General features: G+C 39.3%; 1 protein-coding gene across 1 annotated transcript; it reads right to left on the reverse strand.

Annotated features, from left to right (window-relative positions):
- Positions 1–347: 347 nt before the first annotated feature.
- traf3 (TNF receptor-associated factor 3) lies at positions 348–16308 on the reverse strand. Its single transcript, XM_036593669.1, has 11 exons — positions 15997–16308; positions 8850–9061; positions 7274–7325; positions 7053–7157; positions 6544–6708; positions 5989–6069; positions 5381–5455; positions 4933–5025; positions 4425–4565; positions 2989–3166; positions 348–2048 (listed from the first exon to the last, which is right to left on the reverse strand). Exons 2-11 carry the CDS (start codon positions 9056–9058, stop codon positions 1477–1479), a joined length of 1671 nt encoding a protein of 556 aa, XP_036449562.1. The 5' UTR covers positions 9059–9061; positions 15997–16308; the 3' UTR covers positions 348–1476.
- Positions 16309–18319: the final 2011 nt, after the last annotated feature.

The raw sequence follows: 18319 nt of genomic DNA on the forward strand, positions 1-18319 counted from the left end.
TGCTGCTTCTTCTGGTGGCTTCAAGCTTTTTTTTTTAAACTGTCCGTCCGCGCCACCGTGTGGCCAGTAAGAATTAAGATAGACTGGCAAACCAAACTAGCCCGGAGGCTATGCTAAAATACCACCTACAACTTTAATTTGCTGCAGCTTTAAAACATAAAATATTTATATTGACGGCCATATAACATACATTACATCTCACTTTTACCTTGAGCGATTTAAGGTGTCTGTCATATTGTAATTTTGCAAAAATAGGTTTTAGATTAGCATGAGGACAGCACAAAGTGAGTTATCAGAACTTAACCTTGATTCATGCATCACCAATAAAAGATTACAAGACACGCACGTTTTTCCCATCATTTTATATTCATATACTTATACATTTGTATTACACATTCAAAAACAATACTTGTGCAAATATCATTCTCCTCCTTAAAAGTGATCCGGATAACTATAAATGTCTTAGTCTGCATTGTTACAGACTTATAGAGGCTAGTATTTCAAATGGTGTTAAAAAAAAAACAAAAAACAAAAAACAAAAAAAAACAATATATTCCGATGCACAGCATCATCCATCAATGTTTAACATTACAAAAAATAATGTGTCAAAATAGTAAACACAGTTGGCAGGTTAAGTCATGTAAGTATTGTAGGTTTACATGCATAAAAAAGACAGCTCCATAATGAAGGAGCACTAGCACAGGTATTAGTGCCCAACTTATATCTTCATGCTTTGTAGCACTGGTGCAACAAAACCAGTACACCAAAAAGATACGTTCTACCACCAGCCACACACACACACAGAACACATCCTAGTCACAAAAGTCAGCTCTATACGAACTCCTCCGAACACGACACTTAAAGGTGTTTTACAAAACCACCAATTTTCAATGGATACAATCGAATACAATGCATCTCATGTTCTCATTTTCACCAAATATGAAGGCTTATCTGTCAATATTGATGTTTTATTACATCTCAATGTTAAAAATTGATTAACCCATCTGTTGATGTCAAACAGATACATGGATATCTCCCTTTTTCTTTTTTTTGTTTATTTGTTGACAGTTGGTCAGGCTCATCATGTTGTCAGTTACCTACTGTCTCATACCGTTTCTCTCAGTCAACAACAGCACAGCCACTAAATTATGCTTAATTAGAGTTGCAAAAGCTTTTGCTCTTTATGCTCCATTCTTGAACTGTAGCCATCTGAGACCTGCACTACCCTGGTTAACGTGACAAATACAATCCAGTCAGAGGCCGCCAGCCATCCATCCCTAAACAAATCGTGACCTTAAAAAAAGAACACGCCATCCTCAGGAGCAGAAACCTGAGACTAAGGACTCTCAGGATACTCATGTGTTTCTCCTTATTCATCTCACCAGATCCAGCTCTTTTTCCCCTCCCCTGTGGCCTAACAATGTCCTCATCGGGCACCAGGCCCTTGGGACTAGAACCATAGGGCTAACGTGACAGTCACGGGTCAGGCAAGTCCGAGGTATCCACTGTGACCTTGATGAAGATGGTGTCGTCCTTGATATAGGTGCCATTTTCCAGCACAGTCTGGGCCACGAAGAGTGGGCAGCCCGAGGCAATGTTCATCTCTCCGGTGGGCCGGCGGAAGCTACTGCTGTTGGGGTCAGGCTTGAATGCATCACCCAGGTGCTTTCGTGCCGTGCCCTGGTCCATCAGCATAAGTGTCACCTTCTGCTTAAAAGGCCATGGCAGCAGTGCGTCGTACTCACCGCGCATCACCACGAAAAAGAGTGACAGGTGTGTGCCTTTGCCCATGCCATCACCGTTCAGGTAGACACGGGCGCACATCTTGTAGCCGAAGTAGCCCGTGTAGAAGGGCTGGCTGTAGAGTGAGAGCGTCTTGGAGGCCACTGCCTCTGCTTTCCGCCTCTTGTAGTCCCTTATCTTCCAGATAAGTGTGCCGTTGAAGCTGGCCGTCTCCAGCACCTGCAGCTTCAGGTCCATGTCTGCCAGCCGGATGTCGTGTACACTGAGCATCTCATCGTGCCGCGACAGCTGCGTTTCTAAGGAGGCTGGAGAAGGAATAATGCAACACAAGACATTCATAAATGCAAGTTGATTTAAAGACATTTATCTATGGCACATACTGTTCCAGTTACCAGTGTTTAGTTTTTTATAGTGTTTAGTTACAAACTTAATTTAAAAGGCCCATAGCCTAGATTTTACTTGTATGTATGTACTACCCTGAAATCCACTGACAATGTTGGTCTGGGTTTATGTACCAAACAGAGTCATAATTCATGTTTACATGATTTTACAAACCTCTATTTACTGCTTAGAATCAAACAGGTTGTTTTTGTAACTGTGGAAGACACCTCATAACTTCAACTGCAAATAGGCGAGGCTAAACTGCTCTTACTTTAGAAAGGCCCAAAAATATAATAATTAATTATAATACCATACTTATAATTGTAATTGCAAGCTGCAGAACATCCTGAAGATGTTAGATTAGAGCTGTACCTAAATTCTATGGTACTAGTCTTGCCTTGCCTAGCCTTGTGTTTCACAAAAATATAGGAGGAACATGTTTTATTATTCAAAAAACAGACACAGGACATTGGCAGGTTTTCGTTTTGGATGGATAACCAAGGCTGCCACTTCAGATAAGCTAATGAGCTAACAGAAATAACAAGTGTCACATTGAAAGTTGATAAGGACTCACTGTCTTCTACATGAGGTATTTTCTCCTCAGTGGATGATGTGCCAGTATGTTACTTTTCAGAGAAGTGTATTTTCTTTCTGGACCTCACTAACATCAGCTGAAATATTAGCCCGGTTAACTATGCAATCTTGCCATTTCTACCTCAGGTTCACATACTCTTGTTGCGGACTGGCAAAGTACTTTGTCTTCTCATGATAACGAATCCCCAAATAGTAATTTCAGCATTTGAATCTTGACACCTCAAACAGTTAACCAAGAAGTAGCCGTGCACATCCCAAATCTGCACTCACCCAGGGTATGTGTACCAGCACCGGTACGGGTGGAATCGAGTGAAGCTACCACAGAGCGCATGCTCTCCACAGCACCCCTCAAAGCTTCCACTTCATCCCGCATAGCCCGCAGCGGCCGCAAATCCCTCAGCTCAATCTCAAACTCCAGCAGCTTCTCTGAGTGACCACTCATCAGCTTCTACACGAATACAGACACACCCACCACATCACAATCTCATCCCATGTACCAAAAGCTTCATGATACTGAACAGGATTGCTGTACACAATTTTTAAAATCGAATTCAATCTTTTAATACCTTTTAAAGACTTCAACAAAGCAGAAATAATATCATCACACTACATGGAATATATTAATGTCCATGTTATTGGTTTTGGTTCTAAAAGCCTGGATATATGCTTTGAGATTGCATGGTCCTTGTACAGTCTTCTCAGTGTGTTTAACTTTGTTATCAGGTTTGCTATCCTCTAGTCCTTCATATATACAATGAGCTCTCATGAGTACAGTCATGAGCACAGTCCTTTAATGCAGAGGATCAGTTGATAGTGCAATCCAATCTTTGTTTGTTCATCGACAATATAAAATCTATTAACACCAGCACATGTAAAATTTGCTAGGCTGACAATAAATACTACAGTAACTGTTACTTTGCTTTTAGTATGCGCATAATATGACATTCTGGACTGATATCATTACTGTCTTGCCTTAATTTGTAGCTTACTCTTTGCTGTGTTACTGATCTCCATGACTACTACCAGATACTTTAATGTGCAAGAAAATCTTTGATATGTGCATGGTGGCACACTTTGAAATTATATATGTATAGTTTTTTGTAGACTACTCAGTGTCATGAATCCACTATGATTTCATATTGCTGCAATGCGCACAGCAGGCACGCTTTTTTCTTGGTTTTGAATGCGCTATTTCTGTCAATGCTAGATAAAAAAAAAATAAAAAAAAAAAGAATCAGCGTGACTGCCAGTAAAGCAGAACTCTTCTGTGATGGTTTCCTTTTTAACATTAGAGAAAAGCATTATGTGCTTATTTTTCAAAAAATGTTCACGCGATTCAGATGAACCTATTTTAATGTCAGAGATTTATACATCTATTTATGCCTAATAGTTCACTATTAGTTTCAAAGTAATTAACAATAATTTATGGTTCCTGATCATTAAGTCTTAACTCATGAAGGATGACTGAATTGGTTATGTGATCACAGTGTGTTCGTGCATTAGCACCCTCTGCAGTAACTAAGTGGCAAAACACTTTCTAACAGGACTGCTTTCTGCAAAAGCTTTACAGTGTTTTAGTTCCAATTCTGGTGAACATATGGTCTGTAGCTTTGTATCTCTATGGGGCAAGGTCCCATTTAAGAAGTAAAATCTACACAAGTAGAGAAGTATCTGTCTGTTATGGGGATGTAAGAAATAGAGCTTACCTGCATGGAGGCTAGCTTCTGATCCAGCATCCGATACTTCTCTCTCATCTCTTCATACTGCACATCCACTTCTGTAAGACGACTGCTCAGACTGGGGAGGACCTTGTAGCGTTCCAACAGCTCACTCTTGACATCATCCACCTACACACAGAGACACACATTTGAGTTCAGCTCCACTCTGTCAGCTATCTATGAAAATCATAAAAGAATTCAGATGTACGATAAGATCAGGTGAAACACTACCACCTCCAGCTTTTAGTATCATTTGTTAGTTGTTGTTGTTATTGCCACACATCACAGAAACAGCAAGACGAGTCATGACACAAAACCAGGTAATCATGGTCAACTTGGCCTTAATGTGTTCATTTAGATCAGTCAAAATTTTGTTTTGTCAGGACTAATCAAGCTGCAGTTATTGTTATATAAAAATCACACTCCTTGACCCTTTAATATGGATATAAACATGGACATACACAGGGTGAGCTGCAGTCTGACATGGCAGCCATACCTTGGCTTCTAACGTGTTGTTTCTGGCCACCATCATTCGTAGGTGTTCTGAGGCAAAGCTTGACTCGTGCTCCCTCATGTCCTGGTTCAAACCCTTAAAAACAATAAAAAGTTAATCACATCATACATTTATACAGGTATGTAATTTAGATTGTATTCATGTTCATTTACATTTAGTAACACATCGTCGTACAACCAAAGCTCATTGTCTCTTTTTGTCTTATTGCTTACATTTTGTTCTTACGCTGTTCTATTCTGTCAGTTGTTATGGATAGTTTATCATGGATATGACTAACATTATGACTGACAACCCATTCAAGTCTAAAAGCTTTAACAATATTCAATACTAGTCATTATCAAAATTTAAAATACTTAAAGCACTCCAACAATATACAACATTCAGAACACTTCAGAACAATATACAGTGCAACATAAATCATTAGATTTACCTTGTAGGAGCAACCAAAACGAAAAAAGGAGCATGTGACTTGAGCCTTTGGACAGTCGTGCTGGTGACTGGACAGCTACACAGGAAGAAAAATACATTAAGTTTCTACCTGCATGCTTATGTACACAACTGTAGCATCACATTTTTTTTTTTAAAGTCAACATGATTCAGAAATTCTAACACATTTTCTTTTCATAACATGCTGTATTTCCAAATGACATACCGTATAAGGGAGGGTTTCTAATTCTAATTTATCATTTCACTTGATGATAGGTGAGGGTGGTGGGAGGTGAAACAAGATTCACTTAATATTAATAAATGTTATTTTTCTCCCACCTGCTGGTGCATTGTAACATAATCAAAAACATAATCAAAAATTTTGAGACAGGCAAAAGTCCCTACACTTCAAATCAAAGTTTAGAGGAAAACAAGAATTATCAATAAAGTGGTATAGTATAATGGTATAGTATAATGAATTGTGTTTAATATGACCAGGAACATGAACTAGGATTATAAATTTTCATGTCAAGTTGACTTTAAAAAATGGCAGTAGTCAGAGTACAGACATTAAGAAAAGACATTACAAAGTGTAATGTATTTCACACTTACCTCACTTCTTAATATGGATGAAAACGAACAGTGATTAGGGCACGCTACTGGATATGCAGGACACACTGTTTCCTTGTGTTTCTGTCAACAGAGAGACAACCAGCTGTGAGGGAAAGTGAAACTGAAAAGAAAAAAACCTATAAAAACATACCACCATATCCCTATACAGTCAGTGTAATCTTTAGGACAATGAGATAAAGCGCAGATAATGCATATAAAAGGCCTAGAAATTCCCACCAACCCTGTCAGGTACAGAAACTATTTCCATAATCACATGCATTCTCAAAATGGTACTCTGTTGCAGGAGATTCCCCTAAAGTTCCCAGCACAAATGTGAAACTAAAAGGTCATGGGACATTTTTGGCACCAAGGAAGGGAAATACTTAACATAGAGGAAGCGAGTAGTTCATTAATCACTACTGAAGATTAAAAGAGACACCCAACTCTTCCCTCATTCAATTCACGCATCCACATTAAAAAAGTGAAGCTATGAAAGTACTTTCCATTTCTTGCATGGTCACTTGAGACAGAGTTCACGTGGCTGATGGAAGGTACCTGTAGCTCCGTGAGGGCCATTTTGTGTTTGCAGAATTCACAGGTGGTCTCCCGGTGTTTGCATTTGCGGCTCAAGTGCTCAGCCATGTCCTTCCTCATGATCTTCTCTTTACACTTCCCCAAGGGGCAGGGCACTTCAAAGTACTCACACACGTTCAAGTGTTCCTGCAAGTCCAATGAGACAGACAGACAGAGAGATACAGAGATACAGAGAATTACACAGAGAGAGAGATAGAGGTCTGAATGACCAGTGCTGGAAAACTATTAGTCCACTCCCTACTATAAATGAATACTTTTGCAAAATTAAGAACAATTAATTAATTGTTAAAACTAATTACAATTATTTAATTAAATCTATTTAATATATCTATTCACATAGAGATACACAATCACACACACACACACAAAATCACACACACAAAACATTAGAAATGTATACAGTGTAATAAAATGTATTACATGCAATATATAATGCATTATACAAACTATCAAACTATAAAGTAACTTACCATAAGCTGCTGTAGACTCATTTGTTCTTTACAGCCGTTCTTAGCACTCCTGCAGTAGACCTTCAAAGTCATAATCTCTCTATGGCAGCAGACATCCCGGAATATCTGACAAAGAAGAACCAAACAGCTGAACAGTACTGTCACCCACAACCTGCTATGCAGTGCATAGTGCTTTCAGTCAGATGGCTTTATTAGTGGCTGTAAAAGGGGGCGGGGCTTACCTTATCTTCAAATAGTGGTTCCAAGTCAGCTGGACACACTGGATTAGGTTCACTGTGTCGTAGTGAAAGAAGAACAAATTATCATAACTTTCCCTTACCTAGTATGGTAACAAAAACAGAACTCACAAGAAAAGGCTCTGAGGTGTGTTCCGAGACGTACATGGGTAGTACAGGAATACATTATTTACTACTCATTCATGTGCTGCTACATATGAATGTTCACATGTGCATACAGTGGCCCTAAAAAGTATTTGGACACTTTAACCATATAACCATTGGTAAACTCTAATGACATTCTTTAGATTTCTTCATAAAATGTTGAACAAAATGATATTTGTTTTAGAGAAAAACACAGTATCAGACTGATGGTAGACCCTGTTTGGAGAAAGCCTGAAGAAAAATTCTGCACTAAACGTTCTGTAAAGCATAGAGGAGGAAATGTCAAAGTCTGGGGTTGCTGTTCTTACAATGTTGTTGGTGAGCTTGTGTTAACTTATGGGATCATGAACTCATTAAAGACTGTGCCTGTAGAAGCCTGCAAAACGATAATGATCTGAAACTTGAAGACAACTAACAATACTTCCCCATAAAGAAAACTGTAGTCCCTGAATGGTCTGTTTAAAATAAATGCTACTTGGTTTGACATTAAGTAAGGCACACGTCCAAATGAGTTCTATAGTCACTGTACATGTCAACACAACGTGTTATGTGAAACTGACTTATAATTGATTTATTGTCGATTATTTATTTTCTGACTTTAGTATTAGCACTGAGATGCTTCCTTGGTAAATTAATTGTTGTGACGTTATAGTGCCTGTACTAATTTAACTTGTATCAATTTTACAGTTTTAGGGCAAACTATTGTCATTCTATGACATGCTATGTTCTTCCTATTAAAATCGACACTCCAGAGTAGTCAACTTAAGACTCCTACAAGGGATAAGAACAGAAACTAAAACACATGCTTAAGAAATAAACTCCATTGTCTTTTGTCTATAAAGCCTTTCTGAAGTGCCATTATACATGCTCAAACAATTTCCGGGTGAAAAAAACAACAATACTTCAAACTAAAGAAGCCCCAGATTACAGCGAACAATATGGCGATGGCAATGTGGGCAAATAATGCTTTCTTTGGCTCTCTCAAGACAGGCCATCTAGAAATAGAAAACAAAGTAAAAGACAACTCATTATATATCATTACTGTCTTCTACTGCTTGGTCTAAATGTTGTGCTCCTCAGGGCTTTAATATGATAGCTATTATAAATATCAGTGTCTTAAAGCTAACAAATGTGCCTGTTCCTGTCACTTGCTATAACATTCCAAGTTTTTGCTTGAAAAATACTATTCTAATCCCCCCACCTCCATACTATGAAAGGGCTATACCTAGCAGGTGCAAGAGACAGAAGCATGTTTTTCCCTGGGTATTTTTGGTGAAAAATTCAACAATCCCCTTCAGTTAGTCCCAAAAATTCATGAGATCACCCAAACAGTGACACGCTCAGGTGTCCTCATGTCACAGTGATACGAAACGGAAATGATGACTGTAATTATGTCATTATGGAGATCAAAACGTACCTGAGCAGCTCATTGATGCAACTTTCGCAGAAACGGTGGCCACATTCAGTCTGGCGCGGTTTGCACAGCACCTCGTGGCAAAGCTCACAGCAGTACTTGGACTCGGGCCGCATGACGAAGTGGTCTCTGAAGCCTCCGTGCAGAGGGTGGAAGCACTGCTGCAGCACCACCTGCTGCTCCCGCCCGTCCACACTGCGCCCCGCTGACATGACCTGCCAAAAAAAACACGAGCGTTTGGATTACACTCTCAAACGCTGGAAGTCTCAGACACCCACACTCCTGTGCCACATGGGTGTGACCTCAATAAATAAAGTATTACATTATTAACAGGCAAAGAACATCACCACTGTTGTAAATAAACCTTGTATCTCAAAAAAACAGTAAAGGAGGAGAGGACAGAAAAGATCTTTACATCTGTTGATGTAACTTAAAAACCTAACTTAAAAAGTTCACTTTGTTCCACTTGTCATAAAATCTTCACACTATGTAAATGACAGGTGACATTTCAAACAGTTTACAGAGTTACAAGATTTTTTATTTTTTTTTAATGACTGCTACAATATGTGAGACCCACAACACTAACACCGCAAATGAATGCTAGTAGCTTTCATCCATAGTTAAGGCCGTTAGGATTGCTAGGTGAGGCTCTTATTTAAAGGAAACTTTCCAGAATTATAAACCGTTGCTCTGAGAATGATAACGCCATTGGATGCGGTCTAGAAAGTTTAGAAAGTCACTCACTAATAAGGCTGCAACTATTTGGTGAGCGATTGTTTCGAACTGATTGAAAAATCACTAGTCACTTACAAAAGTTAATGTCACTTAGACATAAAACAGCATTGCATTACACCCACAACATGCTGAAAGTCAAGGCCTCAAACTGCATTCCAGGTGAACCTCAATACTGCATTGCACCATTTTCCCTGTTTTAGCACAATTAGAATGATGTGAATCCAAAGCGTGTTACTCCATCAAAATCTACTTAAAAATACAGCTGTATTCTAGTTATAGTGCGTGAATTAAAACACAACTGTTCTACATTTTCATCATCACAGTATTCCATTTCATATCAGTGCTTTTCTTACTTGGCCTAATTATTTGCTCGTCATGACATGTCAGCGTGCTCAAACGTGTAACATTTGGCTCAGATCAGCAGTCAGCTCAAAAGAACCAAGCTCTGGTGCCAAAATGTCAGTCTCAGTTGTTTTGTTTCACGTTGAGAGGTACTGAAACAAACAGGTAAATCCATAGGAGAGCCAAATTATATGTTAACCGCTGTGGATTCAACTCAGAAAGGCCTTGAAAAATAGCTAGTGAGTCAAATTCTGTCCTAAAGAGGTAAAAAACACTAAAAAGCCAACTGCTGTGGTCTTCCAGGTTCCAACGTCTAACATGTCAGTGAAGTGGTAAACCTGTCACAATTTTTTTCCATAATAGTCACATTAAGGATGTGGATTTTAGCAAATTCTTTTGAATGATAACAGATTGTGATTTTTCAGCAACTAACCATTAACAAATAAACCTACAATCACAGACACGGTCTACGAAAATATTAAGTACAGCACTGCGCTTATATGTGCATATGTATGTGCATACAGATATAAAATATATAAATAAAAATTTTAAGCAAGGCTTTAGGCATTATTGAATGGGAAAAAACGCTGCCTAGTGTAACATATATGACAGTAATGTAATGAAGCCTACTTATACACAACCACCTATTGTTAACCCAAATATATAACCTTATCGAGGTTAGCCTGAAGTTTATATGCATAGTTTAAACAACAATCAACATTTAGTTGGTAGCTCATAGCTTTTAAGCTTTTCTGTCATGGGACAAGCAAGTTAACTAAATAAGCTAACCGTTAACTAAAACACATTTATAGGCTATAACCTGAGGCTACACTAAAAAAGAGCAACATGACATTCAGCTGTAAAGATACCTTAGCACTCTGTCATGTGGTTAAATATCCTAGTCTGAAATGTTAAGCATTTTAAATAGTTTACAGTTATGACTTATAAACAGCTTTGTCTGCCATTATTTTCAGGGGTAAAACAAAGAAAATGTCTCAGGACACATTGACACATGAGCAAGTTCTGCTATCAAAGTCAGCGCTTATGTTCACTTAATCCCTAACCCCTCTGAGGGAACATCTAACACACTTCACTTCGGCTAATAAAAAGTAATGGAACAGCCCTTCAGACAGTGCTGGGGATTCCCCAGAGGTTTCCCACAAGGCCAAGTGGACGAGGGCATGTTAAAACCAGGACTGAAATGGGTGGCCAGAGTTGTGTGTCATTAAGTAGGGCTACCGGAAGAAGTTGCGCTTTTGTGTCCTCACGTGTACAATTCAAGAACAGTCCTCAAGCTGAATGAAAAGCCTTCTATTCAAATATCAGTTGTCTATGGGAAATTAAACTTTTTAACTGAAGGCATTGGTCAACCATTTATGTCTTTGTTGGTTCACAGTAAACTGGATAATCATTAACATCCTTAAAGGCAACTGATGGTCACCTTAAATATCATGATGACACAGGCCTATACCAAACACAAATATGAAAATATAAAATAGGACAAGCTGAAACTCAAGTTTCATATCTGTGTGACTTCAAGTTATGCCTACCTCTGTCACTCTATGTCACACATCTACCCCCAACCCTGTTATATTTCAACAGACAGACAGAGGTTATAGTCATCTCATGCTGCATTTTCATATGGAAATGCACAGTCCTGTGGTGCCTCTGCTTTAAACTCTGGTCTTGTGTTGCCACATCAACAGCTCCTGACCGGCAGCTTGCAGGCTGGGAAACCCCTTCATAATAGGCATAGCTCTTTGGCACTAATAATATCTTTTCCTCCTAGCCAAAGCACAACACTAACCGCGCATGCAGGAAGGTCCCGGCAATGCCACGAAGGCCAGCTCAGATTACTTTCAGCAGACACTACCACAGCTATGCCAGTGGAGTTCCACCACAGCACCCTCTTTTCCAGTATGGCGCGTTCTCGACACAAAGCCAACCACAATTACAGCGTTAGACGGCCAGTTCTTACGGGCGCGCACAGAACATTGCGGGGAATGTTTGAGAGAAAGAAAATAGCCCAGCATGTCGGTCAGTGTGGGCAAAAGCACTCGGAAGTTTGCGTTTCTGTCTTCTGTCTGTTTGCGTTTCTTGCCCAGGATAGGCTCAGACTAAGATTGGATTTCATCTCAGTACTGAAGATCATCATGATGCTATGTTCTCTGTCTGTCTATGAATAAGTGCTCTCTTAAGGGGTTACAGTGGAGGTCAGCAATATGAAGATTAGGTTTATATATAATATATATATATATATATATATATATATATATATATATATATTATATATATATATATATATATATATATAAAAAGGACAGATTAAGGCCAATTATAGCCCGGAAAACATGCACAGTAACAAGCAGCTCTTTGGATGTCACCGCATAATGTCATTATGTTAAGCATTTTAAATCAGTTTACTGCCATTCCTTAAAAAGCAGCTTTGTCTGCCATTAATTTCAGGTTTGAAAAGGGAAATGCATCAGGTCATGATGAGTTCGGGGTAAACTCTGTAGGCCAATATTTTTTATTCATGTATTTTTACCGATTGTTCGCAACACGGTACTCATAGTTTCTCATAGTCAAAAGCACATCAGTATCAGCAGATATTCGCTTAAGCGAATGCTGACACTGGACAGATTTTCAGTGTTTTAAATCTATATTCAATGATTTACTTATCATACTCCAGAAGAGCAGAACGTTTAGGTGACATTGGAATACTGTGCTAAAATGTCTATTTTACTCATTTTACTGCATGTGTAAATTTGATTTTTCACCAAACTTTACTCCGAACTTTACTCCGAACTGCTAGCTTATTACTCAGTTACTGATCTTAAGTCTTTTTAATTAGTAATACTACTGTATTAAAACAGTATGTACATTTATATACTACTTATGACAGTGTGGGACCACATATAGGCCCTCACAATTTAAAGCTGACATTCTACTAAGTAACTACTAAATGTATCTTAACTTTTCCCCAACTTCTCTGTAAACCTAATCTTGACCTACCCTAAAACCTAACCCTGGGCCAAATCGTAACCTTAACTCTAAAGCTGTTCCTACTTAACTTCCACCTAATAATGTCACCAATTTGAACATTTTGTAGATAAACTATAGGAAACCATCAAAAGTAAAGTGTGACAGAAGACTGTTCAGCATTTTTATGAATGCTTATGAGTTCAGAAGTACTTCTTTTAGAGTGACATCAACAAATAACCACCGCAAGTTTTACAGCATCTGTGCAGTAATCCCAAAACGAGTTACAATGACTGTTTAAATGTAAAACCAGACAGGCTTCTTTAAATGACGCAAGATGCAGCACTCCAACGCTGCTGATATCTCGGGAAGTTCTCAAGTCATAAAGAGAACGTCTAGCTAAACCTGAAAGTAATATACAGACAGTCATGTAAGCTGAAGTTATTAAAGATGAGGGGATCTTCTTGACGGTAACTTTCTAAGCTTCAACTAAAGCTAGGATGTCTTTGTAATGTCAGTGTCAGACTTTTTTTTATTTAATTACTTTTTTTTTTTCCCAAATGAGAGCTGAATGAACAAAAGAACTGTAATGGGCAGATGATACATGTGATATCCCACAATTGCGCGCGCACTCACACACAACTGTGGTTTGACACAAGTCTACAAAAGTGCATGCCATCTCATGAAAATATGCCTCATCATTATTTGGGTGACCACAGGGTCCTGCAGACAAACGTGGGCTACATAAAGTCAATCAAGCAGCCAAGCTAATGTAATAATAACCAGCCTCACACAGGCTAGAAATGTGTTACAGCAGTCAATCTGCATTCAAGTGTCCATGTTTTTCTGACAATGTTTCACCAGGCTTGCTTTTGATTTCGCTTCTGTTTGTCTTGAAATATTTGCATCTTTCTTTCTACAGTCATTCTCGCAGTGCACTTTTTACTGGGGCCCAAGTATCGAGTTAGTGCGTACTGCCCCGAACGAGGACACTCAAGCAAGACCGCTTCACCACATGAAACACTGTTCCCTTAAAACAAAGGCAAAACAACAATAGAACCCATCCCAGGGAGAGCGGTTCACTGGTGGCTGACCAATATGTGTAGTTCTTTAGGAGCTTCCAGGAATATTTAAGGGGCTTTTCCATTTGCTGCCTCATCCCTCACCATCACTGCTGACAACACACACACACACACACACACACACACACACACACACTAGAAAAAGCGTTCAGTAAGCAGTTTGTGCTTAAAATTGGGCAGTTCACTTAGTTCAGCATACTTATAATTCTACTACACAAACTGCTAAAGTGTTCATCATTAATATACATAATGTAGAACTTACTAAAATAAATACTGCTATTCTGTTGTTCATATTTCTGTCTACAACATAAACTCTTAATTTACAATCTTACCATGAAATAACATCAGTCAACAAAGGTTAAAGACCCCAATACTCGCTAGAATATATTTTCATTTGGGCCTGTTTATATGTACTTGAAGAACCCTACAAAAAAACTACTAAACGTACATTTAAAGTTTTACTCCAGGGGTTTTCAGCCTAACCTCTACTGGACACATTTGTATAAAATGGTCGATTACCACAGACAATAATTTTGACCCGTTTCCCTTTACTTACTAAAGGGACAGACAATCCACTAACTTAAAAACATGCTAATAATAAAAGCCAGTGGGAAGTTGCAAATTCCTTTAACTGACCAGTACATGTATAAAAGATAGAAAAAGGGGACACACACAGAAACAGTAAAACTTGGCTCAAAACAAGAAAGAGGGCAAGAGCAAACCTTTGGATGCAGCAAAACAATCTGCGTTCCTTCGCACAAAAAGCTCTGCATCCGACTCCTACAGAACTCAATACCAGAAAGAGCTGGCGGGCAAAGAGTGTAACTCAATACACCAAGATTGTAAGCTCAGGGCTGAATGGCGTCCAGGTAAGGAGGTTTCTTTGAACGCAGTTGTGCTGCCTGAGAAATCATAGCAAAAATGAAACAAAAGGGGAATATTGGCCTATTCTCATCTGACCTTTCGACAGAGGAAGAGATTGAGTGACTGACACAGATGGTTAACGGGAAGAAAAAGAGCAGCTCAAATGTTGACAAATGATGAAGATGTGACTGTAAATATGATGAAGTGACAGCAAAATGCAGCACCTAACACTGTGGTGAAAAGAATGAAGGCATGTCTGCTCTCCCTTTGCTGGTGCTCAGTGCCAGAGTATTGTATGTGCACTGTAGCGTATCAAGGGACCTTACCATGTTATTCTGAGAGCGAAACAGATGTTGGATTCAAATAGTCTGGGTTCTGAAGTGAATCTGCAAAACAGTACCCTGCGATCTTTCGAAACGACCCCATATCACCCTTGAAAACTAGTGCTGATGCCTCAGCAGGATCTCTGAATTCAACAAAGACTTAAACTTAACACTGTAGTGTGTCATCATGGTTTTTTCCATCAGTAGCCTACAGGCCTAAAACCGAATTTCCTAGGTTAGGTAGGCTACAGCTCTAAGAAAAAGAAAAACACAATGCAGTTGGTAAAGGTAGAGGAGATGTGATGTGGTTATAACTGTACAAATCACTAGTAACTGTGGTCAGCTGGTGAGCAGTGTAAAAAGTGTAAAACTGTAGAAGTATCCAGTCAGTAGTGTTTTCAATAGCGGCTGCTATTAGCAAGTTATATTTTCCTGGTGGGTAAACTTCTCATCCATAAGCCAGGACAGACAGCTAGTCAAAAGATGGGATTTGCTGAGGTAAGACATTAACAGAGCCACCAAGATAGCACACACAGAGTTGAGATAGCAGGTTTAGGTTTAGGGCTAGCAATTTTGGAGGGTTTTTTTAAACCCACTAGCTGAGCGACGTAGCCAGTGCTGTTCAAACAGTATTTAGCTCGGCTAGTTTACCTAAAGAGGGAACTTTAGGTGCTAGCTACACAGCTTTTGTGGTGAAGAAGCTCACAGACCTGGCTCGTCTTGACACAGGTTGCTGCTAACCCTACCTCCAACTGACACACAGGCTACATGTATGAAAGCAGGGCTGCTCAAACCTCCAAACATGGGATTTGTAGTACTCACATGAATCAGTTAGACACGTCGTCCAATGTTTCTGTGAACAATGTAATAGCAGTCCAGAGCACACGGGCGTCTAATTTGCGCGGAGAAAGCAGTCCTCCTCCTCCTCGCTGGCTTTCACTCGGGCAGCAGCGGCTAAGCCATCAAACCTTTTCATTGTCGAGCGTCCGATGTCGTTGAAAATTTTGCGCAGATCGCCTGTGGAAAGAAAAAGGTAAAAGAGAAACACCAGTGTACCGTGTGCTTGTTGATGTCAATTCTAGTAACTGGAAAGCCCCCTTGCTCCGACTTCCTCAGGAAATCCCCGTCATGAAAAAAAAAAAACGTAGTAAATGGACGCCGTGTCCGTGGCCGCTAGGTGGCGGAGTCCAGCACGTGGTATAGACACCGTGTTTAAAAAAGGCCCACAATCATGAGTCATTCCCTGAAAAGAGTGCCTTTGAGTCCACAGCATTTGATGGTATGTATAAGAAACAAGAAAAAGTGTCAATAAGTGTTTTTTGAGAATTTACATATATTAATTCAACGTTCAAATATGGGACGGAACTTATAAAAAAATAATGTACGGTCACATAAAGCCACGTAATGAAGTGTCAGTGACATAATTTAAGGTTTTTGGGGGAGCTAAATCCAAAAGCTGGTAAATTTCGTTTTTTATTCAACATTAATAATTTGTTGTTTTCCCCCCATCTTTGACAAGGTCTGACACGCATAAAACATGTCCACCCCGTCACACAATCCTGCAAGAAAAATGCTATGCTGGTCACCAGCAAATCCAGCATGATGTTGTGTTTAGGGTGCTGGTGTGCTTATCAGCAAATGTGTAAGTTATTAGTCAGACCCCAGCAAAGTCAGCGTATGTTTGTAATTTGGATGCTTGTATGCTGGTCAACCAGCATGGCCATATCGGGTGACCAGATAAACTAACACCAAACCTGCACAGACCAGCTTTAACCAGCATGGACTTCATGCTGGTCTGTGGTGTTTTGTAATCAGGGAACATAAAGAAAACAGCTTTTCATGATTTTCATGATTTTAGAGAAATGTCATGTTTACTGTTAAAAACTGACGTGAGGTGGTCTTACCTTGGAGTGCAGCAGCCAGCCTAGCCTGAACTATGCCACCCACATAGTCACAATTTCAGAATGATGGGACTGTACTTCTCTGTGTTATGTTGCACTGAGAAGAAAAAAGCAAGAGTCACGTACAACTAAAACTATGGTGAATAAGTGTGACATTAAAAATATTAATTAGCACGTGCATTTCGCACCGGTCTGGTGGAATAACTCAAAAATAAAATTCTAGCTGCTCGATTCCAGAAATTTTGGAGTCGACTCTGAATCCAGTTCCAAGTGGTGCGAATCGTTGTAGTCGATTCCAGGAATTAAATCCACACAATATTTTTTTCGATTCTCGATTCAAAAATAAAGACATGGGCAAGGAGAACGTTGTTTGTTTATTTTATTATTATTTTTTTTTTACAAATTGTACATTTTACTTTGTTTTGTTGAAGGGTGTTTTTAGGCTGTGTAGAAACAGCGTCGGTAGAATATCTCACTGAACTGTGCGAGCAAACGTTACCGTCTCTGTGACGAATCGAGTCCGAAGCTTTGGATTCGACTCCCGATTCCTAAATTCCTGGAATCGGAGTATCGACTCTTTCTGGGATCGACCCCCAGCCCTACTGATGAATGTTTCCCAGATCGTCTACATGTATAACCTCGGTTAGTTTAACTGCATGCGAGGCGACCCTAAATGTTCATAACAATATCAAAATAATGACAGAACTGGCTGTAATACCCCAAATTTCAGAATCAGAAGTATTAAGGGAACGCTTTTTCAGTCCAGGGTACATGCCATTTCTGTTTAGTAACTTAATTTTAGCTTTAAAAATGTAATTGTTTTAATCTCGTCAGTTTACTTTTTGGTAATCTAGTAAATTCCGTAAGAATTTATTTTGAAATGTAGAGGTCATAAAAACAGGCATGGCTTTATGATAAAACTGAAAGTGATTATGGAGAATCACAGCACCTGTCAGACCAGTTTCTAACAGACTTTGGGAAAACAAATGACGACGTGGACTCGCTTTTCCAGCAGTTACTCAGTGAGGCTTTACCCTCTGCAGCTCCACTGAAAGTTGTAAATCCAGCCCTGAACACTGCATAAAGACACTCATACAGCCGAACGACACTTCTGCTGTACAAAGCAGTTTATCCACGCGTATTTCAGTTTCAAACAGTTAACTGGACCTCACTGACCCACTTTCCGAATAATACTTGTATGCGGCACAGTACCTTTTACAAGTAATAATAATACTTAGTAAAAC

This window comes from Colossoma macropomum, unplaced genomic scaffold, assembly GCF_904425465.1.
Source record: "Colossoma macropomum unplaced genomic scaffold, Colossoma_macropomum, whole genome shotgun sequence".
Classification (NCBI taxonomy): domain Eukaryota; kingdom Metazoa; phylum Chordata; class Actinopteri; order Characiformes; family Serrasalmidae; genus Colossoma; species Colossoma macropomum.